At 40.1% G+C, this 13,379-nt stretch overlaps 1 protein-coding gene across 2 annotated transcripts in view; it reads left to right on the top strand.

The window, feature by feature from the left end:
- Nucleotides 1-13,379, top strand: part of rims1b (regulating synaptic membrane exocytosis 1b) — a 220,202-nt gene that overhangs the window by 84,654 nt on the left and 122,169 nt on the right. For both annotated transcript variants that reach the window (XM_062027187.1, XM_062027188.1), the window contains 2 exons: nucleotides 1,815-2,119; nucleotides 8,219-9,033. In XM_062027187.1, coding sequence (XP_061883171.1) covers nucleotides 1,815-2,119; nucleotides 8,219-9,033 — 1,120 coding nt within the window. The remainder of the gene's footprint in view (nucleotides 1-1,814; nucleotides 2,120-8,218; nucleotides 9,034-13,379) is intronic.

Below are 13,379 nucleotides of genomic sequence, written 5' to 3'. Positions count from 1 at the left end.
CACATTTTAAAAATACGATTGAAAAAAATTAAAAACATGATAAGTGGTATAAAAGAGCAAACAGGTGAAATATAACAAGAAAATGTCGCAATGTTTACTCTAATAACACAAAGCTGCCATGCAGGCTGTTTCTTTCTTTAAAAAATTATAATGAATCAAAATCAATGTCATTATGAATTATTGACCTATTCAAGGCTCCAATTACGTCACATTTGAGATATTTTTGGAGAAAATGTTGCATATTTTGTGTTTGCCATATAAAAAACTGAGCTGTTTTTTTTAAAGGGCCTAAAACGAACAAACGAAGAACATAAACAACAATAAAAAGTATAATTGACAGATAGATCTGAAGTTGATCTCGAGATTATTGTGTTAAAAGTAAACAGTAAAAAAAAAATAGAATTTATTTTTTAACACTATAATTATTTGGATCCCCAATAATTTTAGTGTGATTTGTTTTTAAGTGTCATTGCTCAAAACATATAAATGAATTAAAATCAATGTCGTTATGAGTTATTGACCTTTTTAAGGCTCCAATTATTATACAATCTCAAATATTCCACTTAAAAAATATTGCCTATTTTGTATTTTTTCCATAAAAAAACAGGGTTTTCTTTGACAACAAGAGCATACAACTTAAATCTTTAAAACCGTTATATTGACAGATAGACCTAATGTTGACCGAGAGATTTAAAACTTGAATAATAATAAAAATAATAATACTGAATAATGACACATTTTTAATATTTGTTTGACCAAAACCCTTTGGGGTCCCCGGGATCAAGCCTGAGTGGAGGCCTTAATGTATATTTTTTAAACATATATTGTATTGGTTTTTAAAATAAAAAATATCAAAATGGCCCCCGCTTGCTTTGATTTTTCAGAATGCGGCCCTCAGTGGAAAAAGTTTGGACACCCCTGGACTAGAGATAAGGAATACTCACGTAACTGTGGCATGAAGCAAACAATGAAGCCAGCGCCGCCTGACCGGCAAAGGCAGGCTTAAATAATGCCTCTGATTAGTGCTCGGAAAACAGGTGAGCGTCCCGAACACCAATCAGAGGCAGGTGAAAATAATAAGTAACCAACAAAGGGTGCACAAAACAGGAACTAAGGGAGTCCAAAACTAACAGAACATAACAAAAACATGATCCGGGCTACGGATCATGACATTTTTTTAATTTTTGGTTTAAGCACTAGACACCTTTTTACCTGCACCCTGCCTCCCGCTGTCGTCTGCATATTGTGATCACGACAAACCATGTTTCCGACATCTACAAAGCAATTAGCTACCGGCTGCCACCTACTGATACGGAAGAGTATTACACGGTTACTCAGCCGATCTCTCGACAGCACCGACACTCAACAACAACACATCATTTGCAGACTATAATTACTGGTTTGCAAAAATATCTTTAACCCAAATAGGTGAAACTAGATAATCTCCCACGGCACACCAGACTGTGATTGAAAAACACTGATGTAGAGACTTGCGATAATAATTAGCTGTGGTGCTAAATCACGGAGACAAAAAAATCTTTAAATAATAAAATCTGGATCATTTGCGCTTTTAAAGAAAACCTTTTTTCTAAATATTTGTTTTTTCGTCACCATTATCATAATTAAATGTTTTATGTAAATTGGTGGCAAATTCCCAATATAAAACAGTATTTTAAATGATCCCAGTCAAAATGATGTCCTCCAAGAAGAACACTTGCTCTGCTTTTCCTAATTTCTATGAATGATATTGAGTGTCATAAACATGCCACTTCTTTCAACAAGTCAAACACCTTTTGTCGTCTCAACTCTTGCAGGTAATGTGGGTATGCAACCTGTGCCGTAAGCAGCAAGAGATTCTCACTAAATCAGGAGAATGGTTTTCAGAGTCAGGGGTGCGGCCTGGGAACCTGGGCTCCACTTTGAACGCCACGTCCACGGGGGGCGAGGCCCAGCGGGACGTGAAGCTGCTGCGCTCCAAGTCTCAAGCCCCGTCGTCGACAGCTAATAGCAACACTGCCCTGCCGCACAGGACGCAGACGCCGGCGGGTGGTACTGCTGCCACTCAGGGTCCTGACGCCATGCCTGGTACCCGCTCTCAAAGTGAACCACCTCGAGAAAAGTAAGTTTTGTCACTGGAATATGTCTGGAATTGCTTACCTGTATTATCACTGTAAGGGATGGGCATAATACATCCATCCATCCATTTTCTACCGCTTGTCCCCCCTGGAGCCTATCCCAGCTGCATGCGGGCGGTAGGCGGGGTACACCCTGGACAAGTCGCCAACGTAGATAGACAACATTCACACTCACATTCACACACTAGGGCCAATTTAGTGTTGCCAATGAACCTGGGATGGGCATAATAAGACATTAATTGATTGAGCTACACTATATTTGCCAAAAGTATTTGGCCACCTCCCTTGACTCACATATGAACTTGAAGTGCCATCCCAGTCCTAACCCATAGCAGTGTTTCCCACACATTCATTTATTTGTGGCGGCCTGCCACGAAAGAATTAGGCCGCCACCATTTTTTTATTTTGTTTTTTGTTTTTTTTGTCCTGTCCACCTTTCAGGCAAATCATATAGTTGATGTAGATGCCCTTATAGGCTGTTCAGATTTACTTTTTTTGGAGCTCTTTGTTCAGTGGATCAGATGTTTGATGAAGCTTTGTGTCTATCTACCACCACTACTGTTTTCTGTTTATTTGTTACTGACTGTGGCACGACACCTCTGTCTCTGTTTCACTTTATGTTGCTGGTAAATAATATGGTTGTAGTAGTAGGCTAAAGTTAAATTATTTAGTATTCACTAGTTAAAGGGGCAGAGCTTCAAGAGACATTTTAGCTTCTATATATTTACAAGATATATTTTTTGTAAGAACCACACTTAATATATTTCAGTGAATAACTTATTGTTCAAATCTGTATATAAATATGTACATAAAGTGTTGTAATTATATTGTAAAATGGATGGATGGATGGATGGACGTTTAAAACAAAACTGTTATTAATTAGTAAGTATAAATTTTTTGAGCCTTTTTAGAGAAAATCATATCACTGTAGTACATTATGCAAATTACTCGATGATGTCATGGTGAACACGCCCATAGCCACGCCCCCACCGCCACAGGTATCTTGGTAGTTTATGGGAAACACTGCATAGGGTTCAATATGATGTCGGTCCACCTTTTGCAGCTATTACAGCTTCAACTCTTCAAGGTTGCGGAGTGTGTTTATAGGAATTTTCGACCATTCTTCCAAAAGCGCATTGGTGAGGTCACACACTGATGTTGGTGGAGAAGGCCTGGCTCTCAGTCTCCGTTCTAATTAGTCCCGAAGGTGTTCAATCGGGTTCAGGTCAGGACTCTGCGCAGGCCAGTCAAGTTCATCCACCCCAGACTCTGTCATCCATGTCTTTATGGACCTTGCTTTGTGCACTGGTGCACAGTCATGTTGGAAGAGGAAGGGGCCCGCTCCAAACTGTTCCCACAAGGTTGGGAGTGTGGTATTGTCCAGAATGTTTTGGTATACTGGAGCATTCAAAGTTCCTTTTACTGGAACCAAGGGGCCAAGCCCAACTCCTGGAGCAGGCCCTTACCAGGGTGAAATGAAGTGAAGTGAATATATAGCGCTTTTCTCTAGTGACTCAAAGCGCTTTACATAGTGAAACCTAATATCTAAGTTACATTTAAACCAGTGTGGGTGGCACTGGGAGCAGGTGGGTAAAGTGTCTTGCCCAAGGACACAACGGCAGTGACTAGGATGGCGGAAGCAGGGATCGAACCTGGAACCCTCAAGTTGCTGGCACGGCCATTCTACCAACCGAGCTATACCCCTGGGCACAAAGCAAGGTCCATAAAGACATGGATGACAGAGTCTGGTGTGGATGAACTTGACTGGCCTGCACAGAGTCCTGACTTGAACCCGATAGAACACCTTTGGGATGAATTAGAACGGAGCCTGAGAGCCAGGCCTTCTTGACTAACATCAGTGTGTGACCTCACCAATGCGCTTTTGGAGGAATGGTCGAAAATTCCTATAAAGCAGGGGTGTCCAAACTTTTTCCACTGAGGGCCGCACACGGAAAAATTAAAGCATGTGGGGGCCATTTTGATATTTTTCATTTTCAAACCATAACAAAATATATCTTTTTTTAATTTATCTTACCTTTAGGGGTCCCGGGGACCATAAAGGGTCTCAGTCATTAAATTGTTAAAAATGAGTCAGATTATTATTTTTTTTAAATTATTTAACGCTTACAGTAAATCTCTATATCAACTTCAAGTTGATATGAAGTAATACAAATTAAAAAAAATGTTTTATGGCTTTTCTGTCAAAAACAACTTAGTTTTTTTATAGTAAAACTGAAATATGCAGTATTTAGTAATTAGAGCCTTAAAATAACAATAATGCAGGACACTATTGATTTTAATTATTTCATATTTTTGAGTAATCACAGTGAAAAGATAAATAAAAAAATCACTAAATATATTTGGGATCCAAAAGGTGCCCCACTCATAAAGTGATAAATTTTTATTAGGTTTTTATTTTACTTTCAACACTTAAGTTACGAGATCAACTTCAGATATATCCGTCGATTTTATGCTGGAACTATTATTTTGTTTGTTTTATGCGCTTTTGTCAAAGAAAACTTTGATGTTTTTATATGGCTACTACACAATATATGCAATATTTACCACATAAAACATTTTAAAGTGAAATATTTGAAGTAATTGGAGCCCTGAAAATAATTCATTATAACATGTATTTTTTGTCATTATTTTTTTTTTTTTGAGCAATGGCAAAAAAAGAAAAAGAAAGAAAGACAAAAGAAAAAAAAAACAGCCTGCATGGCAGCTTTTGTGTCAACATTGCAACTTTTTCTCGTTAGATTTCACCGCATTCCACTTTTTTTAATGTTCTTTTTTATTTTTACAATAGTATTTCCAGAATGTGTGGCGGGCCGGTAAACAATTAGCTGCGGGCCGCAAATGGCCCCCGGGCCGCACTTTGGACACCCCTGCTATAAACACACTCCGCAACCTTGTGGACAGCCTTCCCACAGGAGTTGAAGCTGTAATAGCTGCAAAAGGTGGATCCACATCATATTGAACGCTAGGGGTTAGGAATGGGATGGCACTTCAAGTTCATATGTGAGTCAAGGCAGGCGGCCAAATACTTTTGTCAATATAGTGCATCTAATATCAGAATAAAACTAATGAAGTGAACCCTCTCGTCAGTCATCCATTCTCTATGCCACTGTAGGTGGAGGTATGGCTACTAGCGTACACACAGAGAGAAGTTGAGGCTCACAATGTAAACTTTAGATAACGTAGTAGAAATGATCCGATGTTCCGTCAACATGAGCATGCTTCCGTATCAACACCTAAGTTTTTCCGCAAACAAAATAATCAAAATTGAACTACATCGTGCAGACCTACCTAGTGTAGACTTTGTCACTCGCGCTACAAGTAAGTCATTATTTTAAATGATATATCTTTCATAGTTTTCCTAATGCAGACACTTACTGCATTAGGAAGTTCACATTGTATATTAACGGACAGTAAACAAAATCATGTGGACAATTACAGCATGATGAAGTTCACATTGACGCAAATAATAGTAGCCATCACCGTCGTTTAAACCAGTGGTCCCCAACCACCGGACCGATTGGTACCGGGCCGCGCAAGAAATTTAATTAAAAAAAGAAAGAAAAAAAAAAGAATTTTTTTTTTTTTTTTTTTTTAATTAAATCAACATAAAAAACACAATATATACATTATATATCAATATAGATCAATACAGTCTGCAGGGATACAGTCCGTAAGCACACATGATTGTATTTCTTTATGAAACCCCCCCCCCCCCCCCCCCACCGGTCAACGCTTGAAAATTTGTCCCACGGACCGGGGGACAAATTTTCAAGCGTTGACCGGTCCCCAGCTACAAAAAGGTTGGGGACCACTGGTTTAAACAGTAAAAACAACCGGTAGCTTTTTTTCGGATCTTCCTCAAAATCTAAGCACTTGTTACATACCCCATTTCTGACATCTCCTGATAGTTTCAATAAAATCTGCACATTACTTTTTTAAGTTATGCTGCTAACTGAGAGACAAAATAAATAAATAGGCGTTTTTGAAATATCCTTGTTTGTGCGGACATAGTCTTTACTCACAACCGCCACTACCGCGCTTCATCCTAGTGATCCGGTAATCCACAGATGACTATTAATCCACTAAAAAAGTAAAACAATCTAAGTAATATATTGATCTCGTTGCCGTCTGACATCACTAAATCGCGCCGCGTTTGCGTGGCTTTAAAAAAACACCTTGCTTAAAGGCCTACTGAAAGCCACTACTACCGACCACGCAGTCTGATAGTTTATATATCAATGATGAAATCTTAACATTGCAACACATGCCAATACGGCCGGGTTAACTTATAAAGTGCAATTTTAAAATTCCAGCCACACTTCCGGTTGAAAAACTCCTTTGGATATGATTTATGCGCGTGACGTCACAAAATGGAGCGCTAATGTTTTTATCATAGTTCTGTGAGGTCCAGTTGCTAAGTTGCTAAATTAGCCTTAGCGTCGTTAGCAACAGCATTGTTAAGCCTTACCAGGCTGAGAATTTTTAACCGTGTAGTTACATGTCCATGGTTTAATAGTATTGTTGATCTTCTGTCTATCCTTCCAGTCCAGGGTTTATTTCTTTAGTTTCTATCTGCATTTGAGAACGATGCTATCACGTTAGCTCAGTAACTAAGTGTGTCACCGATGTATTGTCGTGGAGATGAAAGTCACTTTAAATGTCCATTTCGCGTTCTCGACTCTCATTTTAAAGAGGATATAGTATCTGAGGTGGTTTAAAATACAAATCCGTGATCCACAATAGAAAAAGGAGAGAGTGTGGAATCCAATGAGCCAGCTTGTACCTAAGTTACGGTCAGAGCGAAAAAAGATACGTCCATCACTGCCTCTCTAGTCCTTCACTGTAACGTTCCTCATCTACGAATCTTTCATCCTCGCTCAAATTAATGGGGTAATCATCGCTTTGTCGCTCCGAATCTCTCTCGCTCCATTGTAAACAACGGGGAATTGTGAGGAATACTAGCTCCTGTGACGTCACGCTACTTCCGGTACAGGCAAGGCTTTTTTTTATCAGCGAGCAAAAGTTGCGAACTTTATCGTCGATTTTCTCTACTAAATCCTTTCAGCAAAAATATGGCAATATCGCGAAATGATCAAGTATGACACATAGAATGGATCTGCTATTCCCGTTTAAATAAAAAAAAATTCATTTCAGTAGGCCTTTAAATTCTGTCTTTTGACTCTACAAACAGGACGTTTGAGAATTACACATGCTCACTCAGTTTTTTTAATTTTTATTGTACACACTACCGTATTTTTCGGATTATAAATCGCAGTTTTTTTCATAGTTTGGCCGGGGGTGCGACTTATACTCTGGAGCGACTTATGTGTGAAATTATTAACACATTACCGTAAAATATCAAATAATATTATTTATCTCATTCACGTAAGAGACGAGACGTATATCAGCAATCGTCACACACACACACGTCAACCAATACAAATTTGGCGGGGGGTGGGGGGGGCAGGTCTTGGCAGAAGTGCATTGTGAAAAAAAAGATGCTACCTGTTCCTACTTCCGTACCTATGAAAATTGATCATTTCAACACCTCTTTGAGTTTTGATAATTAAATCGTGTTCCTACCCGCACGCCATGTCCGGAGTGGTCCGTCTGCATTTCGGGAGAACGAACCCCGTAGTAAGCTGCGAAAACCCCCGTCGTGATAATTATCGCTTGCTTGATTTGTGGTTATGTCAAAATCTATACTAACAAACCATAGAAGGCTGGTTGGTAGTGGCAAAAATAGAGCGAAACCCAGTCAACAAACCATCGTACTTTAGGTTCAATAGCTATTTTTGACTATGTCCACACAATTCTTCACCAGTGACTTTACGCCCCTAATGATATTGCACCATGTTTTTTTCTAAGTTCTCTGTTGAGCCCTGCCTCCCATGTTCATTGGGCTATAAAGTTAATTTGCTCGGTTGTGTCAGTATAATCCTGCTTACAGACAGACAGGAAGAGTGAAGCCCGTGATCTTCTTGGCACGATTATGTGTTCAGGCTTGTTTGTCCATACACTTTACTGTCATTTTACAATATTGGAATGCCCTTCTCTTCCAGGAAAAGGCCGGTTTCTTACCATGAACAAAACAGTAAGGGAGGGTTGGGACGTGGTACTGCTCGGAGGTCTGCTGGAAAGTTGCCATCTCAGTCATCTTTGGATGAAAGAGTTGGCCTCGGCGAACGAAGGGAGAGACAGTTAGGCAATGGTCACAGGCTAGAGAAGATCCACTCTCAAGACTATGATAACGGGGAGGAGGGCTTGGGTCGCTTGGAAAGAAATCGCAGACGGACAGAGGATGATGAACAGAGGGAACGCCAGCGACGTGAGGAGGAGTTCCAGAACCGCTACCGTAGTGACCCCAACCTCGCTCGGTACCCTGTGAAACCCCAAAAGGAGGAGCAGGAGATGCGCATGCATGCAAAGGTTTCCAAGGTCCGCCATGAACGTAGACACAGTGATCTGGCAATCAACGAGGTCGGACTAGGGCCTGGTGAAGGAGGAGGCAGTGGCGCACAGTTGCCTGAAAACCGTTTGACCAGGAGGGGAAATCGCAAAGCGCACTCAGAAAACCTCCGAGCTTACTCTGTGGAACGGACCGCGCGGGAACCTGCGCGACCCGTGCCACCGCCGGATAACAAGGACTGCTCGGAGCAAGGTTCAAGAGACAAAGCTGGGGACAACCTGCTGAGGAAGGACTCTCAGAGTTCGGAACAGTCCGAGTCGTTGTGTCCGCCCCCTTCGCGGTCGTACAAGAGCAAGCGCGGAGTAAACAAGAGGCAGATGTCCATAAGCAGCTCAGAGGAGGAGGGCGGCTCTACGCCTGAGTACACCAGCTGTGAGGACGTGGACATGGAAAGTGTCAGCGAAAAAGGTCAGTCACGTAAAAGAACTCCCTCCAGTCGTTGAGTCTGAGTTGTTTTCCTATGTGTCTTCACCCATACCCTGTAGTTCCTTTACAACACCACATTTCCATCGTTATTTCTTCTTATCAAAACTTGCCGTAATGGCTTTCTCCGACCTCATACTCTCATTTATGATCCAACCCTGTCTCGCCGAATCTCCAATCATCTCTTATCCGTTGCATTGTCATAACCATGAGTTGCACGTTGACATAAAGTCCACCCCTTTTGTGTGCCACAAGTAACTGTATTCATTTCAAGCCTCAAATATATTTAATGTAAACAAATCTGATCAATCACAGTAGTACGAGTCCTCCGATGAATTGTATTTAAAATACTGCATTCGGTGTCATACACATATTCTGCATTAGTGGATATTGTTGCAAATTAAATTATATGACATACTCTATATACACTGCGTGTATATAGACATTCACACCGTAGATTACCCTTGGGCTGTGTCATTTACACCTTTTGTGCCATGGCTACTTCTGATCGAACGGCATAGCTATTTTATTTGTAGAGACCCAGCGATTTAGGCCAGCAGATTTGTGGAATTAGGTCAGTGTTTCTGTTGCTGTGTAATGTTTGACAAACAGCCAGCTGCAAAAGCTAAACACGAAGCCAAGACACGTTAATGGTAACCCAATACTTTTTGCTACCTGTTTAGGGTATTCTTTACAGAATTTGACATGTATGTTCAGGCTATACTGAGGAATTAGCGTTATGGGGAAACAGAAGGTTGAGATAGCTGAGATAACTCCTTTCACTAGTCGCAGTAGGGTTACATCCAGTTGTTTGGTAATTGTGTGAATGCTCCAAAGCATTCACACATTGATTGATTGAGACTTTTATTAGTGTATTGCACAGTACAGTACATATTCCGTACAATTGACCACTAAATGGTATTACCAGAATACGTTTTTCAACTTGCTTAAGTCCACGTTAATCAATTCATGGTATTCACGGTTTTCTACACCCAAATTCATCTATATATTCTTCAACTTATTATTATTATTCTTCTCCAGATTTTGGCGCGCTCTACCGTCCACATTTTTCACCCGATTCAAATCGTTCCAAGTTCAAACTGTTCAGCCTATTCGGGAATCGCGGGCAAATTCCAAAAATTCCCAGATGTCACAGAATTCCAGGTTTTCTGAGACATTTTTCACCATTCAAAATGAATTGGTCATTTTTCAAACTTCCAACCATTCCACCATCCTGGAAATTAAAACTACCTTTTTTTTCCCAAGTTCCAACAAATTCCAGGATTTTCCAGAATTCCTGTTTTTTCAAATCCCTATTTCCACCCTTTTTTCTGGCGACTACTCCTTCCACATTCTTCAACGCATTTCAAACGTTCTACCGTCAAAACATTCCTCTTAATTAGGACAAAAAACGAAGTTGTTTTTTTTAACTAGAAAAATTCCCGGTTTCCTCGAAATTCCAGGAATTCCGTAATACTATTTCTCAATTCAACATGTTACTACTTCAACATTTCTCGACCGATTTTAAAAATTACAACACCAACCATTTCAACTGATTCAGACCATTTAAGTTTTTTACCATTTTCCTAAAAAATCCCGCTTTTCCCGAAATTCCCATATTTTTGGGAAATTCAATAGGACATTCTTCAAAGTTCCACAATTCCCACATGTTTCATCTGATTCAAACTGTTTCAACTTGAAAATATGCAGCCTGTTTGGCAATTGTGTGCTCTACTTCAACAATTCTAAAAAAAAATTCCAGGATATCAGTTCAACTTCAGCATTGGACCATTTTCACACAATTTCTTCAGGAATTGCCTCATCTAGTTATTCCTCTACTTCTTCTTCTCCAGATTTTGGCACGCTCTACCTTCCACATGTTTCACCCGATTCAAAGCAATCTAAATTCTAACTATTCAGCCTATTCGGGAACCGCAGGCTTTCCCTTGACAAATTCCAAAAATTCCCAGATTTCCCAGAATTCCAGGTTTTCTGAGACATTTACCCGTAATTATTATTTATAGGGCACTCTTAAAATCCTTTCATTTTCTTAAAATTTGGACAGTGCGCCTTTTAACCCGGTGCGTCTAATGTACGTATTAATTCTGGTTGTGCTTGCTGACCTTGAAGCTATTTTTTTTTTGGTACATAATGATCGGTGTGACCAGTAGATGGCAGTCACACATAAGATATATGTGTTTACTGCAGGGAGATAGATGCTTGTTCAATAAATCAATCAATCAATGTTTACTTATATAGCCCTAAATCACGAGTGTCTCAAAGGGCTGCACAAGCCTCAACAACATCCTTGGCTCAGATCCCACATCAGAGCAAGAAAAAACTCAACCCAATGGGATGACAATGAGAAACCTTGGAGGGGACCGCAGATGTGGGGACCCTCCGCTGGGCGACCGGTGCAATGGACGACGATCTAGCATAATATTGTGAGAGTCCAGTCCATAGTGGATCTAACATAATAGTAAGAGTCCAGTCCATAGTGGATCTAACATAATAGTGAGAGTCCAGTCCATAGTGGATCCAACATAATAGTGAGAGTCCAGTCCATCATGGATCTAACATAATAGTGAGAGTCCAGTCCATAGTGGATCTAACATAATAGTGAGAGTCCAGTTCATAGTGGATCTAACATAATAGTGTGAGAATCCAGTCCATAGTGGATCTAACATAATAGTGAGAGTCCAGTCCATAGTGGATCTAACATAATAGTGAGAGTCCAGTCCATAGAGGATCAAACATAATAGTGTGAGAGTCCCGTCCATAGTGGATCTAACATAATAGTGAGAGTCCAGTCCACAGTAGATCTAACATAATAGTGAGAGTCCAGTCCATAGGGGATCTAACATAATAGTGTGAGAGTCCAGTCCATAGTGGATCTAACATAATAGTGTGAGAGTCCAGTCCATAGTGGATCTAACATAATAGTGAGAGTCCAGTCCATAGTGGATCTAACATAATAGTGTGAGAGTCCAGTCCATAGTGGATCTAACATAATAGTGTGAGAGTCCAGTCCATAGTGGATCTAACATAATAGTGTGAGAGTCCAGTCCATAGTGGATCTAACATAATAGTGAGAGTCCAGTCCATAGTGGATCTAACATACTAGTGTGAGAGTCCAGTCCATAGTGGATCTAACATAATAGTGAGAGTCCAGTCCATAGTGGGGCCAGCAGGAGATCATCTTGAGTGGAGACAAGTCAGCAGAGCAGAGACGTCCCCAACTGATGCACAGATGAGTGGTCCACCCCGGGTCCCAACTTTGAACACTATCACGTCATCTGCGGTCACCTAATAACCTCTCCACGCAGGAGAGGGGGGCAGAGCAGAAAAGAGACGGCAGATCAACTGGTCTAAAAGAAGGGTCTATTTAAAGGGTAGTGTATACAAATGAGTTTTAAATGGGACTTAAAGTCTTCTTAAGACTTTAGCATATCAGTATGTGGAAATAAATTATTGAATGGATTAAGCAAACAAGTCAATATGATCCAATTTAAGAGGCTGTTTAAACTAGAAGTGCTTACAAAGTACAAGGAAGAAGAATATTGATACACATCATGAACTTTGTTGAAAATGAGATATTCTTCTCATTATGTGAATAGTGACTGGCTTAACCGTAAAGAGAACTGTTGTATTTAATTGATGTAAATTGTGTTACAATTTCAAGATCAAAACAGGAAGTGAACAAATGCGTTAGTAATTGCTCTGAATTGGAAAAGGGGTAAGACTCAAACAGTTTTGCTTTTTCCTACCCCTTTTCCAACATGCTGTAAAGAGAAATGAGAATATGTATATTATATGATGTATCATAATGTGTCTGTATACATGTTCAATATAAATTAAACCATAACAATAATTACACAAATGACAGAAAAGCAACTAAGCTTGTTGTATGGTTGACGTAAAAAGACTGATGTTTTAACGTGGCATCAGTCAGAGAAACAACCTGGATTTAATAACCTTTGTCTTCATCCTCCTAAACCAAAGTAGTCTATTCAGATGTACAAAGTGTCAACTCAGCATTTATCCTCTCAAGCATCCTCATGGGACTTTTCAGATTAGCAGCAGTCTTCATTCTAGCCTGATTGAGCCATTCCTTTACCACTTTTGACGTGTGTTTGGGGTCATTGTCCTGTTGGAACACCCAACTGCGCCCAAGACCCAACCTCCGGGCTGATGATTTTAGGTTGTCCTGAAGAATTTGGAGGTAATCCTCCTTTTTCATTGTCCCATTTACTCTCTGTAAAGCACCAGTTTCCCTGGCAGCAAAACAGGCCCAGAGCATAATACTACCACCACCATGCTTGATGGTAGGA

This window comes from Entelurus aequoreus, linkage group LG18 (genome assembly GCF_033978785.1).
Source record: "Entelurus aequoreus isolate RoL-2023_Sb linkage group LG18, RoL_Eaeq_v1.1, whole genome shotgun sequence".
Lineage (NCBI taxonomy): Eukaryota > Metazoa > Chordata > Actinopteri > Syngnathiformes > Syngnathidae > Entelurus > Entelurus aequoreus.
Note: the sequence above shows the minus strand (reverse complement) of the source record. Positions and strands in the feature narration are given on the sequence as shown.